This window comes from Chionomys nivalis, chromosome 9 (assembly GCF_950005125.1).
Source record: "Chionomys nivalis chromosome 9, mChiNiv1.1, whole genome shotgun sequence".
Classification (NCBI taxonomy): domain Eukaryota; kingdom Metazoa; phylum Chordata; class Mammalia; order Rodentia; family Cricetidae; genus Chionomys; species Chionomys nivalis.
The window spans coordinates 54,140,220-54,157,944 of NC_080094.1; the positions used below are offsets into that span (position 1 = coordinate 54,140,220).

Below are 17,725 nucleotides of genomic sequence, written 5' to 3' on the forward strand. Positions count from 1 at the left end.
TATTTTTGTTTATTTTCTATATTAGTGTTTTCCCTAAATGTGTATCTGTGCCCCATGTGCATGCAGTCCCTGAGGATGCCAGAAGATGGCACCAAATCCTTTGGGACTGGAATTGCAGATGGTTGTGAGCTGCCCTGCGGTGTTGGCTAAAACCGCTGAGCCAACTCTTCAGCTCCAAGAAAGAGGCTCTATTTTTTCATACCTATCTATAATCAACAAATGTGGGTTGTTTTTTGGTTTTGGTTTTTCATTTCTCTGTGTAACGGCTCTAGCTGTCCTGGAACTCTCTTTGGAGATTAGGGTAGCCTCGAACATGGAGATCAACCTGCCTCTGCCTCCCAAGTGCTGGGATAAAAGCCGCCACTTTAATCTCAGCACTTGGGTGGCAGAGGCTGGCAGATCTCTGTGAGTTCAAGGCCAGCCTGGTCTACAGAGTAAATTCCAGGACAGACTCCAAAGCTACAGAGAAACCCAGTTTTCTCGGAGAACCGGGGGCGGGCACAATGCACGACACGCGCCACCAACGCCAGCATCAGTGAATGTTTATTAACAACTTATATGCCATGCTCTGCCAAGCCTTAAATAAGAGTTGTAGCTTAGGGACTGAAGAGGTGGCCCAGTCAGTAAAGTGCTTCCCATGCTAGCACAAGGTCCTGAGTCTGGATCCTTAACATACAGAAAGCTGGTGGCAACAGCGTACATTCACAATCCCGGCACAGAGACTGGCCAGCAGCCTTAGCTGAACTAGTAAGCTTCAAGTTTATTGAGAGACCTCGTCTCTCAGTAAGGTGGAGGGCCTGGAGAGATGGTTAAGAGTACATACTACTCTCACAGAGGATCCGAGTTTGGCTCCAGGCACTCATGTTGGGCATCTTAAATCACCTTGGCTCCAGATCTAGGGGATGGATCCTTTAGCCTAGATAGGCACCTGCATTCACTGCATGAACACTTGTAGACAGCCACACACTTTTAAAAATGAAAGCAATCAAGAAAGATGTCAAACATTGACCTTTGACCTCTATAATCACACACGAATGTGTGTGTATGCACACCAGCATGAAGATGTACATATACTACATATATATAAAGTTGCCAAAGTAGTTTTAAAAGCTAAGTGATTAGAAAGACTTTAAAAATCATTTTATGTGTATGTGGGTCCATGTGTGTGCCTGCATGTGCATGTTTGTGCACTCGTCGTGTGCATGTGAAGATAGGTTCTCTCCTTTCACCGTGTGGCCTCCGAGGCTCAAACTCAGGTCATCAGGCTCAGTGGCCAGTGTCCTAACCTGCGGAACCATCATCTTGCTTGGTCCTTGGGTTTTTCTGTGTGGTCCTGGGTGAACTAGAACTCCCTCTGTAGATTAGATTGGCCTCGGACTTGCTTCCTAGGTGCTGGGATTGGTGGTGTGGTGGGTCGGTTTGGGGCTTTCCCCGAGTGCTGAGATTCCAGCGTGAGCACCACACCTGACTGCTTCCCTTCCCCCAAACTCTGTATGTTCTTTATAATGAAATAGAGTTTAACCTGCATAATCTGTCTTTTCCCTTCTAAGGCCAATGCTTCTAATCATTTCAGAAAACCACTTAAAATACCTAAAAATGACTTTTTAAAATGATAGCCAGCTAGCACTGGAGATGGAGGTAAAAGAACCTGGAATTCAAGGTCATTCTCGACTACTAATGAGTTCAGGGTCTGTCTGGGCTGAAACCCTATCCCACAAAATAAAAATAAGCATGAAATATAGCCAGAGAGTTATTTATTGTGGAATCACTGTTGATTTTAAACTGAGAAGGGCGATCACAAAAGAGTTTGAATCCAGATTGTTAATTGAATATCTGCAGAGGAAGTCCCCCCCCCAACCCTGACAGTCCCCTTGGTTAATCTGCTTTTTTGTTGTGTTTTGTTTGGAAGGAGATGGACGAACACATGCGGAGCATGTTGCATCACAGGGAGCTTGAGAACCTGAAGGGCAGGTAATAAGAACAGCTTTCTTCCATAAATTTGCTAATGTGGGGTCTAAGTGCTGATGGTGCCTACCTGCTTATTTTGCAATAACCCATCATGATGACTGTTGTCTGATGGCACTGAGTCATTTAGAATTAATGACAGTAGATTTTTGGCATTTAAAAGATAAACCCTGGTTCCTTTGTGCATCTTCTACATGGGTAGAATTCATAGCAGCTCAGGCAAGTAGATTTAACAAGGTTAAGCTGGCATGAACTGGCTTTCTTACTCACAAACTAATTCCTGCATTAGTGCCCTTGCAGCTAGTACTTTCTATATTTTTGCTTTAGCCAAATTAATTGTATGCTGTGAACCCCTAGTCTTGCTGAAATAGCTTAGGAAATTCACAACCTGCTAAGCTATGCTGAAGGTTATTAGTGTCTGCAAAACCAAATAAAAGACATGAAATGTTCTGTTAATGATTTAAAGCTTAAGAAGTTTTTTAAAATGTATGTATGTGTATTCCATATCCTTTTTTCTGTGTGTCTTCTTGACTAATGTGGATTTGAAGTATAGAGATTTGACAAAGATAACATTGTAAATCCAGAAATATGAATTATACTTTACTCCATGAATAATAAAGTTTCTGTGACAATGCTATCTCACTATTTGATGTTAGTGTTAACTTTATTGTAAATCCTTTTTTTGTTGTTTTGTTTTGTTTTTGTTTTCTGAGACAGGGTTTTTCTGTATACCCCCAGCTGTCCTAGGAACTTGCACTTATAGACCAGGTTGGTCTCAAACTCACAGAGATCCACCTGCCTCTGCCTCCCGACTGCTGGGATTAAAGGCATGTCCTACCACCACTTGGCCTTTTATTGTAAATCTTACAGGTTTATCTTGTATCTATAAATTAATGTGCTATTATTAGACTTTAGCATATTATTAGCATATAAATGCTAATGATTTCATCTATGCCTGGGTCTTTAATGTATAATGGTTATGCTTAGTGGCAGCAAACAAAAAGGGCTTCACTTAGACAAATATGATGTGCGTTTGCTTATACGTGGATCTTAGCTGTTAGGTATTTGACAAGCAGACTACAGTCTGTAGAACCACAGAGGTCAGACGTAGAATGAGGGACTGGGTGGTACAGCTGAATCTCCTTAAGAAGAGGAAGTAGGCAGGAGCGGGACAGTAGTAATAGGATCAAATGGGGGGAGGCAAAACAGGAGTGAGAGAGAAAACGGGGACAGCTAGAACTAAGGACCACTTGAGGCGTCCATCATATAGAAACTTCCTAAAATATATACTTAGATGAAGACAATAAAGTATGTGGTTAGTTAGGAGAAAGTTCCATGAGGTGCTGAGAAGATGATACGTTCTTTTGTGTTTGTGTGAAATGTTCTGTATATGTCTGTTAGGTCATTTGGTTTATGATGTCATCTAGCTACATTTCTCTGTTTTACACCAAAACTGCCCCCTTTCATAGGTCCATAATTTGATTGCTGTTGTCCACTGTAATTTCCAAAGTCATTATAGTTACCGCCACCATAGTTACCTCCACCAGAATTTCCTCCTTCATTGTAACCGTCATATCCTCCTCCACCACCACCACCATATCCACCACCTTGGTTTCCATAGCCTCCTCTACTGCTGTAACCAGGACCACCACCATAGTTGCCACCGTCACCTCCAAATCCATTATATCCACCATCACCACCTCCATAACTACCTCTGCTGCCACCACCTCCACCAACATAGCCTCCTCTTCCACCAAACTTTCCACCATGATCAAAATTACCTCCACCAACCTCCAAAGTTCTGCTCTCAAAATGGAGGGCATGATCCAAAGGAACCAAAGCAGTTGAGGAAACTGTTTATTGGTGGTCTGAGCTTTGAAACCACAGATGATAGCTTAAGAAAACGTTTTGAGAAATGGGGCACACTTAAAGACTGTGGTAATGAGAGATCCCCAAACAAAATGTTCCACGGGCTTTGGTTTTGTGACCTACTCTTGTGTTGAAGAGGTGGATGCTGCAGGAATCAAAGAGAGCCGTTTCTAGAAAGGATTCTGTAAAGCCTGGTGCCCATTTAACAGTGAAGAAAAACTTTGTTGGTGGTATTAAAGAGGACACAGAAGAGTATAACTTGAGAGGCTACTTTGTATGGCAAGATTGAAACCATAGAAGTTATGGAAGCCAGGCAGAGTAGGAAAAAGAGAGGATTTGCTTTTGTAACTTGTGATGATCATGACACCGTTGATAAAACTGTTGTTCAGAAAACCACACTGCTAATGGGCATGATTGTGAAGTGAAAAGGGCCCTTTCTAAACAAGAGAGGTGGTGGAGGTGGATCTTTTATGACCTTAGGTACGCTTGTGTTTGGTGCACAGGTGTTTAGAATTGCAGTGTCCTCTTCGTGGATTTTCCTTTGATGAGTATGTAGTATCCTTCCCCATTTCTTCTGATTAGTCTTGGTTTGAAGTCTATTTTGTCAAACAGTAGAATGGCTACACCAATTTGCTTTTTGAGTCCATTTGCTTGGAATATCATTTTCCTTTTACCCTGGATGATGATCTATCTTTGTTAAAGTGTGTTTCTTGAATGCAGCAGCAGGATCTTGTTTTTTAACCCAGTCTGTTAGTCTGTATCATTTTATTGGTGAGTTGAAAACATTGATGTTGATCCCGTTATATTCTGTCGTGGTGGGATTGTCTCCCCTCCCCTTTATCTGCTGGTCTGATAGCATTCCTCGTGTTTTCTTGGTGTGGTTAACCTCTTTAGGTTGAAGTATTCTGTCTAGTTCCTTCTGTAGAGCTGGATTTGTAAATAGACACTGCTTAAATTTGGTTTTACAGTTGAGTGCCTTTCTTCATCTGTTGTGACTGAAAGCTTAGCTGGGCATAGCACTCTAAGATGGGTAGTGTGTAGAGCATGTGTCCAGGTCCTTCTGACCTTTAGAATCTCCATTTAGAAATCAGATGTTATCCTAATAAGTCTGCCTTAATAATATGATTTGTTCTTTTTCCCTTGCAGCTTTTAATATTCTTTCTTCATTCTATACATTCTATATTTTGATTATTAAGTATTGTGGGATTTTTTTTTATCTAGTCTATTTGGTGTTCTATATGCTTCTTGTATCTTGACAGACACCATTTCATTTGGGTTAGGGAAATTTTCTTCTGTTATTTTGTGAAAAATTTTTTGTTTGTTTTTGTTTTTCGAGACAGGGTTTCTATGTAGCTTTGGAGCCTTCCTGGACTAGCTCTTGTAGACCAGGCTGGCCTCAAACTCACAGAGATCTGCCTGCCTCTGCCTCCCGAGTACTGGGATTAAAGGCATGCACCACCACCGCCCGGCTTGGAAAATTTTTTTTTCTGAGTTTTTGACCTGGGTTTCTTTCTGCCAAGTTTTTTGGGAGGGAGTTTGTTTGTTTGTTTTCAAGACAGAGTTTATCTCTGTAACAGCTGTTCTGCAACTAGCTCTGTATAGACCAGGCTGGCCTCAAACTCACAGAGATCACCTGCCTCTTCCTCTCGAGTGCTGGGATTAGAGTACACCACCACCTCCCGGCTCTTTCCTATATTTTTATTATTTGTAGATTTGGTTTTTTCATACTATTCCAGATTTCCTGGAGGCTTTGTGCCTGGATTTCTTTTTTAGATTTAATTTTTTTTTAACCAAGGCATCTATTTCTTCTTTTCCTCAATGCCCGAGATTCTCTAGTCCATCTCTTATATTCTGTTGGTGAAGCTTGCCTCAGAAGTTTGTTTTCAAGTTCCTACTGTAATGGTCTGTCTGGTCCCTTCGAGAGACAAGCCCCGCCAACTTCCCTGTCTGCTGAGGCAAGCAGATCTTCCTTCCACTTCCAGCCTTTCCTTTCCATCTCTCTTCCGAAGATGCAGCTTCTGACTTTCTCCCTTCTCCCCACTTCTTCCCTTTCCCCCTCCTCTCTTTCTATCTCTCTGCCTCTCTCTCTCTGCTCTTTTCCCTTCTTCCCTTTCCCTCTTTCCCTTTCCCCTCCATAACCCACTAAATAAATACCCATGTTCTCTGCATGGTGTGCCTAATAGGTCTCAGTCTCTTACCAGCCACTCAGCTCCCTGCCTAGCCCGGCTGCTTTTGTGGCCCTCTGTGGTCTCGTGCCCGCTGCCTACTGCCGCCACTTGGGACCTGTAGCATTTTATTTTTACCATAACACCTAGACTTTCATTTCTTGTTTTCCCTCAGCTTGGGTATTTTTAGGACTCCCTTTCTTATCTTGAGCTGTTTTCTCCATTTCATTCCACTGTGTTTTCATTAATGGATTTGTTCATTTCCTCTTTTTTTTTTTTTTGGTTTTTGGTTTTTCGAGACAGGGTTTCTCTGTAGCTTTGGTGCCTGTCCTGGAACTAGCTCTTGTAGACCAGGCTGGCCTCGAACTCCCAGAGATCCACCTGCCTCTGCCTCCCGAGTGCTGGGATTAAAGGCGTGCGCCACTACCGCCCGGCTGTTCATTTCCTCTTTAAGGATCTTGAAAATATTCATAATGGTATTTTGAAGTCTTTGTCTTGTGCTTAAGCTGGTTGCATTACTCAGGGCCTAGTGTGGTAGGGTTTCTGGGCTCTAGTAGAGGGAGACATTGTCTGGCTGTTGCTGTGTTTTTATCCTGGTATCTAGGCATCTGGGTTTGGTATGACTGTAACTCTAGGTGCTGATATCTGCACTCAACTTTGTTGGGCGTGTAGAATTCTTTCCTTGGTTTCTGTTGCCTTCTCTGGTTCTTAGGAGAGTGCAGTGGCTGTGGGTTGCCTGGTATGAAATGCTTTGGTCTACCAGGTGTGATGGCTGGGGTTCCAGGGTAGAACATGTTTCTGGGTATTTATTGGAAGTTGATACTAAGGAATGTGGATGGGCTAGTGGCAGGGGAGTTACTCCACAGGAGGAGAGCTGGGTATACCACCAGGGTCTGTGGAGACGCCTGGGAATGGAGGAGAGAGGGGCTATCTGCTGCAGAGCTAGGAATAAGATGAGGGGGCAGTTAGAATTGGAGGACAGAAGGAACTCCAGGGAGTGCCCCAGCCAGTGCTCCTAACCATTGAGCCATCACTCCAGCCCCAGAAAATTGCTATTTTTAAAGGTTTATTTTTATTATTTTCAAGTGTGTGTGTACATCTGCGTGTGAGTATGTACGCATGAGTGAGTGCACGTGTCTGTGGTGGCCAGAGGTGTTGAATCTCCCTGAAGTTGGAGTGCCTGGCATGAATATTGGTCCTCTGAAAGTTTAGTAAACACTCTTAACTGCTGAGCTAGCTCTTCAGCTTCCCCTAAAACTTATTTTAAAAACAAATTTTATATAAGATTCAGATGATAATGAATATAGGATCATAGAAAATAAGTCTAGTGGGCCATGTGTAGTGGCACGCACCTTTAGTCCCGGCACTCAGGAGGTAGATACATAAGGATCTCTGAGTTCGAGGCCTTCCTGATCTACATAGGGAGCTCCAGGACAGCCAAAACTACATAGATAAACCTTGTCTTAAAGAGGGAGGGAGGGAAGGAAGGAAGGAAAAGACTTAGCTTATTCCTCTTTAATAATCCCATTCCATCTTGCTGTCTGTCCTACCCAAACTTTATATGCATTCACAGTTTTAGATCTATACACAGGCTTCATTCTGTCTTGAGTCACTAGACCTCATGTGGATTATGTGTTGCTTTGTAATTTCTTTTTCTCTTGTAAATGCCATCTTGAGCACCCTAACTCATTTTATTGAGAGGGGAGCACATTCGTACCTCATATGTTAGGTGCAGCCGTGACAAGTGGCTAGCCTATAACAAGTAAAAAGCATGCAAAACCCACAAAAAGTCTCAAAAACTATGTATTGACATTATTTTAAGCATTATTTTAAGGACAGTCATAACTAGTTTGTGTCTTAGAGACAAATACTCATCAACCCTTATTTCTTTTCCTTCTTAGCCTCAATATATGACTTTCTTCTGAATTTCATGTTCAGTTACTGTGCTTACAACTGAACTTACTCTTCAGTGATGATCTTGTAAAGAATTATTATAAGATAGTTTATTAAGTTTTTATATTCAGTTTTGAAGGCAAGCTTGACCGTCTTGGTAAGTTTTCCTTGGTTTCTAATTAGGGACAAGGGGTAGGTGTGATATAAGTAGTTTCTCCAGATAGAAGCTACCGAAGACTCAAGTCTTTATTTATCAAGCAGCTGTTGTGGTTTAGTTAGAGCAAGCTTAATAAAGAAAGGCTTATGCATAGAGTATCTTAAGACTGCCGTTTGTACATGAGGGGAAATTGTGTGGTGACAGGATGGAGCTAATCTGGGCCCTTCAAACACCCTGAGGAAGAACATTGCCTTTGTTAGCTATGACACAAAAGCACTGACTACATTTTGTCCATAATTACATGTTTATGCAAAAGTTTTTGTTTTGTTTTGTTTGTTTTTGTTTCTCAAGACAGGGTTTCTCTATAGCTTTGAAGCCTGGTCTAGAACTTGCTCTGTAGACCAGGCTGGCCTTGAACTCGGAGATCTGCCTGTCTCTACTGGGATTAAGGATGTGTACTACCATCACCTAGTATTATGCAAAATTTTAAAGCTAGCTGTTAATGAAAAATTCAAAAGAGGGATATTGATGGCTTGAATATAAGAAAAATTTCTCGACTGTAGAGATGGCTCAGTGGTTAAAAGTACTTGACTGCTCTTCCAGAGGTCCAGAGTTTAATTCCCAGCAACCACATGGTGACTCACAACCATTTGCATTGGGATCAGTTCTTCTGGTGTATACACTAAGTACATGAATAAATAAATCTTAAAGAACTTTTTTTTTGCATTTTTTTTTTTTCTTTTTTTTAGTTTTAGTTTTAGTTATTTCGAGACAGGGTTTCTCTGTGGTTTTGGAGCCTGTCCTGGAACTAGCTCTTGTAGACCAGGCTGGTCTCGAACTCACAGAAATCCGCCTGCCTCTGCCTCCCGAGTGCGGGATTAAAGGCATGCGCCACCACCGCCCGGCTTTTTTTTTTTGCATTTTATAAAGTTGTATCAGCAATTTTGAAAAAAATTAAGGAGCTGGAAAGATGACTTAGCAATTAAAAGCACTGACTTTTACCAGAGTACTTAGGTTTAATTCCCAGCACCCACTGGCAGCACACAGCTGTCTGTATTTCCAAGATCTGACACCCTCACATACATTCATACACACACACACACAGATACATGCAGGCAAAACACCAATGCATTAGATAAATTAAATTAATTTTTTAAAAAAAGAAAAAATTAAAAGAGATAGTACAAAAGTCTCCAACAGAATGAGGCCACTGGTATGGCAGCATTCAGTTTAGCATTTATACATTGAGTAGAATCATAGATGACATTGAAGACAAGATGGTTTTTGGTTTGGATTTCGGTTACACTGTATGTATGGCATTTGTCTTATATCTGCCAAATTCTTCTGGTGCTACCCATTGTGAACAGATTCCTGTTTATATTTTAAACTGTGTTGTCGTGAGATGCTTGCTATTACAAGTTAATACTGCCTAGAATGAGCATCAATCTTAGTTGTCTCAGAGAACTTCATTCTTGATGAGATGAGAAAGTAGGTAATGATTCTTGTTTGTTTGTTTGTTTGTTTGTTTTGACAGGGTCTCGCTACGCATCCCTGCCAGGCAGGTTCTAAACTCAGAGATTCACTTGCCTCTGCTTCCAAAGTACTAGGATTTAAAGATGTGTGCCACAACACCTGGTATTGTTTAATCTTTAAATATACAGATGCAGTTATTAAACTGTTAGCATTTGTACTAAAAAGTACAAAAAAAGTGTAAATTTTCTACTTTTTTTAGATTTTCAGAGATTCTTCCAATATAAGGAACAGTATTGGGGCTGGAGAGATGGCTCAGTGACTAAGAGCATTTGGCTGTTCCTGCAGAGGTCCTAAGTTCAATTCCCAGCAACCACATGATGGCTCACACTGTCTGTTCAGGAGACTCAACACCCTCACATAGACATACATGCAGGCAAAACACCAATGCACATAAATAAATACTAAAAGGGGGACAGTGTTGGAGGATGGAAATTTCTTTTTCCTCTTTCTTCTCCTTCCCTCCTTCGTTCCATCCTTCTGTTCTTTCTTCCCTTTTGGAGACAGGGTCTTTCTATGTAGCCCTGGCTGGTGTTCAACTGCTTGAAGACTAGGCTGGCTTTGAACTCACAGAGGTCTGCTTCTCAGAGCCTCACTGACTCTGCTTCTGCTTCTTACTGCAGTGTGAGCCTGCACTAGCTGTGTGCATGTCCTGCCATTGGGATACATTTCCAGCCCACAAGTATTGCTTTTCTCCCTGAAGACTTATTTTTTTGTGTGTATATGTATATTTATGTAAATATATGTAATATAGGAACAGGTACCCACAGAGGCCAGAAGAGGGTGTCAGACCCCGTGGAACTCATGGGTCCTTTGGGAAAGCAGAAAGTGTTCTCATCTTCCCAGCCCCCATATTGCTTTTTAAAATATACCAGGCATTGTTTGAGGTTTTATAGTTTGTAACTCTGAGTAACTTATAACCTTGTGCTTGGTATTTAGTAATTGCTTGATAAGGTGTGTGTTTTGTTTTGCTTTGCTTTAAATGGACATTCAGGTGATCTGTAACAGGAACTGTCTTCTAGTAAATGAAGCGCTCAGTTTCATGATCTCGGTTAATTCGTATCAGTTCTGCTTATTTTGATAGATTATTTGTTTATAAGAAGGATGGGTAGGTGACTGTTTCACGGCATATGTCTCTGGTGATTTATGTAGAGAGATAGATGTAGACATACAGATTGGGGTCAGAAACACATATTTCATCACTGCTATAAGCCCACGACGCAAGATCCTGGATTAAGTTTGGATTATTGGATAGCCACAGTTTGCATGATGCTCATTAGTGCTTGCGTAGACAGAGGACATAATCTAAGGATTGCAGGAAGCTTAAAAGCAGTTACATTATTGATTTGCTACAGGTCTAAGAGGATTTAAGATTTTGCTTGTTAAGACTGGCCAAATATGAGATTTGCCATTGTGTCAAGTAAAAGAAAAACAGAAGCAATCCAGTCACCCAGTTTAGATAAAAGCCAGTTTTGCTTGTATCGGGACTGCAACATTTTCTGAAACTTGAGAGAAAACATTTGCCTAACACAGCTGTTAACTTCCTACAACTGACATGTTTTCCATCCCCTTTAAAGTAAGCCCTGCTGAAGCAGAATGTGTCACATGCATCATCCAGACTAAGAACATTTGCTGGGACTGCCGCTGTCATTTGCCAGGGTCCGGAATCTTCACATTCCAGGCAGAATGCCAGCTGTTCCAATTTAGTTACCCCGTTGACATTGGCTGTTCCCCTCTTCTTTGCTCCACCCTCAGCCTTCACTGGAAGAATGCCCGAGAGCTGGAGATTAAATGGAAGTGCTGTCACCAGACTTTCTGGGTGCAGCTGACACCATGGCTGTGCCCCAGGGCAGCTTGTGTTTGCTCTGAGCCCCCTGCCCTGCCTCCCCTTTCACCATGTTTCCTCTGGCAAGATTTTAAGTACAGCAATTCAAGAAGATTTCTCCTAAATCTCATTGATCTGAAGTGTGTTGCCTCTTGATTGCTGGAAAAGTATCTAAAATTTATTTCGATGTAATTTATAAACAAGTTTACTGAAAGTGATGAAAGGCGCATTGACATTTAGCAGCACTGATTGTTCGCTCTGCCCAATTGTGCAGTGTCTTTCAGAGGAAACTAGCGATCTGGTGAGTGTGCCATGCCAGTGGGGAGAATTGAATGTCCCTCATCTCCCTCTTTCCCTAGGGACATTAGTCATGAGTGCCGAGTGTGCGGGGTCACAGAAGTGGGTCTCTCTGCATATGCAAAGCACATTTCTGGCCAGTTGCACAAAGATAATGTTGATGCCCAGGAAAGAGAAGATGATGGAAAGGAAGAGGAAGAAGAAGATTATTTTGACAAGGAACTTGTTCAGTTAATAAAGGAAAGAAAAGAACAAAGTCGGTAAGTCATTTTGTTTGGGGTTTTTTTGAGATAGAATCTCACATAGACAGTTTTTCTGTTCTGGGGGGAACCTCTAGGACTTTGTGTAGCTAAGAAAGCTCCCCACTAACTGTGTTACATTCCCAGGCTCGTGATTTGAAATTTGAAAGTAAGCCTTTAAGAGGCAAAACTTAATCTTACCTTAAATACAAAGTTTTGTTTGAGTTTGCTGTTTGGAGACTGAAGGACTATGACCTGCTGTATTATCTGTCCTTAAACTCAGTTTTGTCCTTAGACAGCTGCTGATTAATAGAGCTACACACCTGAAAACTGTCGTCTTGAGTCGCTGTGTGTGGAGCGATTTTGTTAGTATCCAGTTTTCTGCTAGAAGGCTATGGCGTATAAGATAAGCATTGTTGAATTGACATTTCATCTATTATTCATTTATATTATTTTTCATTAAATATTTTTATGGCCTAAATAATATCTCTTAGGGGAAGGATTACCCCTTAAAATTAGCACAGTGCTTCTGCCAGATTTGAATTTTACCTTTGAAATTTTAATGACTACACAATGTCTGGTTCACTCTGGGTGTTTCTATAAATATTAATATTGTAAATTTGAGCACTGTAAGTTCCCTAATTTTACTTCCCAAATTTATACCTTTGTTTATGTATTTGTGTATTAGGCATTTATAGTCTTACTTAACTGATTTTATGGCCTTAAATTTTGTTTGTTTCTTTTTAAATGAGCAAGGCAGTCATGTAGCTATGGCTAGTCTCCAGCTTGTTCATAGCCAAAGATGATTCCACTTAGGTGCTGCAATTACAGGCGTGTGCTACCACACCGGACTTTGCCCTAAGCAACTCACTTAATGAGGCAGAGAACAATTAAAATCTTAACATTTGATGAGAAAATTTCAAACAAATTTTTAAAGATTTTTCTTGAATATTAAACCTACTCACCTTTTTTATGTTAGAGATTTAAATATAGGTAGAAAATATGTAGCTTTATACTATGTATTAATATTTTTTAAACATCCTTGAAGATTTTCTTAGTCTTGAAATGCCCATAGCAACCTTGAATTCTTACTTCTTCTGATGCCATTCTCATAGCTACAGTACAGCTGTAGTCTGTGCTTCTGTTTCAGGAAGGTTAGAGCATTAATTCTTTTGGGGGATGTGGGTTTGTTTTTTCCGAAACGGTTGTCCTGGAACTCAGTCTGGAGAACAGGCTAGCCTTGAACTCACAGGGATTCACCTGCCTCGCCCTCCCAAGTGCTGAGATTAAAGGTGTGCACCACCACTGCTGGGCTATAGGGCACTAATTTCTAACAGTTAACAACAAAACTACTATTAAAGCTTTGCTATTTAAATGATTAAACATCAGAGGCTAAGATTAGACACTGATATCACAGTTACTGTTCTTTGAGTCTTGTATGTCCCTGCGGTGACATAGTTCTTTCTGTAAGATCATGCACTTCTTTTCTGTGTTGATTGATTGGATCCGGGTCTCTTTATGTAGTCCAACTCACCTTCTTTGCCCTGACCTAAGTGCTAAGATTATAGGCTAGTGTTGCCTCCAGCCTAGGTGAATTTCTTAACTTTATCTTGTAAAAAAGGAACTGATTTGTATCCAGCATACTACAAGCATTAAAGGCCAGTCAAGATAGCCAGGCCCTGGCGGTGCTTTTATCAGAGCGCTGTGGGCAGAGGCAGGCATATCTCTGAGTTCCAGGGCTACATAGAGAAACCCTTTCTCAAAAATAAAAGAGCTGTGAAGATGGTTCTATGGGGAGAGGAACTTGCAGTCGAGCCTGACAACCTACATTCAATCCCCAAAACCCCCATGAAGGAAAGAACTGACTCCCATGAATTGTTCTCTGATCTACACACATGCTCAGTGCCGTGCCCACACACACAATCAATGTTTTTTTTTTTTTTTTTAAAAAAAGCCATTTAATGTCAGTTTTTAAAATGTAAGAATGTTTTTTGTTCATTGGAGCAGACTCTTACTATGTAGCCTTAGTAGCCTGGAGTTTACTGCATAGACCAGGCTGACCTCAGACTCACAGAGAGCCATCTACTTCTGCATGCCAGTGCTTTCTTTCTTTTTTTTTTTTTAATATTTATTTATTATGTATACAATATTCTGTCTGTGTGTTTGTCTGAAGGCCAGAAGAGGGCGCCAGACCTCTTTACAGATGGTTGTGAGCCACCATGTAGTTGCTGGGAATTGAACTCAGGACCTTTGGAAGAGCAGGCAATGCTCTTAACCTCTGAGCCATCTTTCCAGCTCCCTCCCCCCCCCAGTGCTTTCTTTAGAGGTGTGTGCACCATGCCCAGTCTAAGATTGTACTATTTTATGTAGTATAGGTGTATGTATATCTAGGCACCTCTTGCATGACTGGTGCCCATGGAGGCCAGAAGTGAGTGTCAGATCCCCTGGCACTGGAGTTACAGATGTTGCTAATAAGCTGCCTTGCAGGTGCTGGGGATTGAACCCCAAAGAGCCAGTTCTCTTAACTGCCGAGCCATCTCTCCAGCCCTCTGTCAAGTTTAGAGAAAGAAACTCAACTACGAAAACTGTTGACATTTTTATTAGATCAAGGCCTAAGTGGTTAGTATAAAACCTCTTAGGTTCAGAGTCAGGATTCAGGGTTTGCTCTACCTTCTGTGTTTGTGTGATTCCGCCTCTCCATTTAAAGTAGTAAATGTATGTCTCTGGGTTATCAGAGTTCATGAGGAGATCCAGATGAAGTACTTAGTGTTAATGAATTAATCTGTATAACTTTAGCTCACTTTATTCCCTGGTGTTTTGAGCACCTAGTGTGCTGGGATGTTAGACACACCATGAGTTAGTCTGTAGAGAGGAATGGTTTTACTTACTGCTGTGATATTAAACGCCCTCCTTTTTTGTGGACTCCTTATCTAACATGAATAGCTTGATCAGCTGCAGGCTCGTAAAGTGCCTCTAGCTCCTAAGTTCTTTGTAGCTCCTGTGGGAACTCTTACTTGGCCTGTGCCGTTTACTCCTGTTTATGACCTAATTCACTGTTTCAGCTTGGTTCTAAGCCTATTCCAAACAGAAAAACTGTTCTTATTTGGAAAAGAGCCTCACAATGTAAAAATGCTAAGATAATAGGAACAAAATTTTAGAACATTAACCACCCACCACAGAAAACCCAATAGAAGCCAGAGAGGGAAGACAGTATAAATGTATCCAATTTTTAATATTTCTAGAATGAAGGGGAAGATAGTCTGTTAGGTTACAGGTGTAAAAGCAGGCCCATTCTGTAATTGAAGAAGAGGAAAGGAGTAGGAGTGTTTGGGTGGGTTATGCCTTTTAAAAAAAGAATTTATAAGAATTTCATTAAATCCATTCTGACAAACTGTTTTTCTTTCAGACAAAATGAGCCTTCCAGTAACAGCCAAGAAAGAAACTCAGATGACAGGCAACCCCAGTGGAGACGAGAAGACCGAGCCCCTTACCAAGACAGAGAGAGCTATGGCCAGCCAGCGAGGCATCACCGTGGACCTGCGCAGCGGGACTGGAAATGGGAAAAGGACAGCTTTAATAACACCAGGAAAAGCAGCTTTCCGCATTTGAGGAATAGCAGTGGGCCAAGAGGAGGTTCTGGGTGGCATAAAGGTGCTGCAAGGGGCTCATCAGCCTGGTTCCATAATCACAACAACTCTGGAGGTTGGCATTCAAACAATGGGGTGGTGGATTGGAACTATAATGGTACAGGAAGGAATTCCAGTTGGCATTCTGAAGGAACAGGTGGCTTTTCCAGCTGGCACATGAATAACAGTAATGGAAACTGGAAATCCAGTGTGCGTGGTACAAATAGTTGGAATTACAATGGCACTGGAGACAAATTTCAACAAGGCAGAAACAGAAATTCTAACTATCAAATGGAAGACATGACCAAGATGTGGAACAAAAAACCTAATAAGCCAAGTAAGTACAATCAAGAGAGATACAAATGGCAGTGGCAGGACAGTGACAAAGCTGGCAAGTACAGAGGTCCTGCCGAGGGGTTTGCCAGTGACAAGTTTCCTTCGGAAGGCTTACTCGAGTTCAATTTTGAGCAGCGGGAAAGTCAGACCACTAAACAGACAGAAACAACAACCTCAAAAATTAATGGAAAGAACGGCAACACAGCAAGGGAGAAGTTCCGCCGCTGGGCACCTTACCCTTCCCAGAAGACTCCAGATTTACAGTCGGCCCTCAGAGAAGCCACTGGCAACAAGTCAGAAGTGGTGGATAAACCTCTCTTTAATTTTAGCTTAATAACTGCAGGAATGCAAGAACCCGTTGATAAAACGATGCTAAAAACACAAAAGGGAGTGCGTCCTGGATCTCCCAGTCACAAAGCCGGTCCTGATGGCACTGCTTTCTGTGAGGCGGCGAGAGCTTGCCCTATTACTGAACAGTCTGAACCACATCGGAAGTCAAATAAGAGTCCATTGTTGAAATCCCCTCTCCTTTCACTTCCAACTCCTAAAACAGGCCCTCATAAACATAGTTTAAAGAACCGCTCAAAAAACAATGAAACAAAGTCCTTTTCTCCTGGAGATCATTCATATCTCTTGAACAAATCCACTGTGGAAGGTAGCCATGGTTCTTCCTACTCACCCAAGTCACATGACTTATGCCCTCGTGTTTTAAAGGGGAGTAAAACTGTGTCAGGCTCTGAAAAGGAACCTGACCAGAAGTTAAATGACACATCACAGAAAGCTCAAGAGGCACTCCAGTGTTCCAAAACACCGCGGAAGCCAGTCCTTAGCACGCCCAAAAGGCCTGAGAACCGTGTAAAAGAAAGTAGGAGCGTAGAAGAGTCAGCAGAAGACTCTGTAAACGTTGAGTGTCAGGCGCGCTCGGCTGAAATTGATGGTACCACATCTGATCCAGAAAAGCACAGCGTAAAAAGTGGAGCAGTGGATCTGGCAGCTGCAGAGGCCGCATCCTGTAGCGCTCACACTGCGGGTGAGGAGCAAGGGAGCCAGGTCCTGGGCACATCTGGGAACCTTTCCACCTCCCCACACGATCCCACAGTTCACCAGGAAGAGGCCGACTTAGAGGTAGCGGCAACAGCCAGTTCACACTCCAGCTTACTGCTAGACTTGAAGACCTCTCTAGAAGATACACACGATAACAACCTTGTTAAATCTGATGGACCTTTTGAAACAGAGAGCTTTGAGGGCACTAGCTTGGACACAGAGCTTCAAAAAAGTGATATCAGTAATCAGCCCCCAGGCACACTCCTGCCAGATCTAAGTAAACTTGGTTTTCCTGCCTCGCTCCAGAGAGATCTAACCCGACACATTAGTTTGAAGAGCAAAACTGGAACACATCTTCCAGAGCCAAACCTCAATAGTGCTCGACGGATTCGGAATATTAGCGGCCACCGAAAGAATGAAACAGAAAAGGAGTCTGGGCTTAAGCCAACCCTACGACAGATTCTAAATGCCTCAAGGAGAAATGTCAACTGGGAACAGGTCATTCAACAAGTAACCAAGAAAAAGCAAGAGCTGGGCAAAGGTTTACCCAGGTGTGTGCCTCCTTCAGTATCTGTCCTTGCTTTCTTTTGAAGGGTACCGCCTTTTAGCCTTGATTAAAAGAGAGTTTATGTTCTACTTAATTAAATGTATGTCAAAAATATCAATTGTAGATGTCTTCTTTAATTCAGTATCAAACCATGACTGCCCCTGTCTGGCACATGTGACAGTCTTTCCTGACAGTGCAGTAAAGATGGGGCACACCTGAGAAACTCACTATG

General features: G+C 41.9%; 1 protein-coding gene across 3 annotated transcripts in view; it reads left to right on the top strand.

The window, feature by feature from the left end:
* The window catches only part of Znf106 (zinc finger protein 106), a 56,356-nt gene that overhangs the window by 12,762 nt on the left and 25,869 nt on the right, over window positions 1-17,725 (top strand). For 2 of the 3 annotated variants that reach the window (XM_057780209.1, XM_057780211.1), the window contains 3 exons: window positions 1,910-1,971; window positions 11,764-11,961; window positions 15,347-17,497. In XM_057780209.1, coding sequence (XP_057636192.1) covers window positions 1,910-1,971; window positions 11,764-11,961; window positions 15,347-17,497 — 2,411 coding nt within the window. The remainder of the gene's footprint in view (window positions 1-1,909; window positions 1,972-11,763; window positions 11,962-15,346; window positions 17,498-17,725) is intronic. The other variant, XM_057780212.1, reaches the window with a different exon arrangement.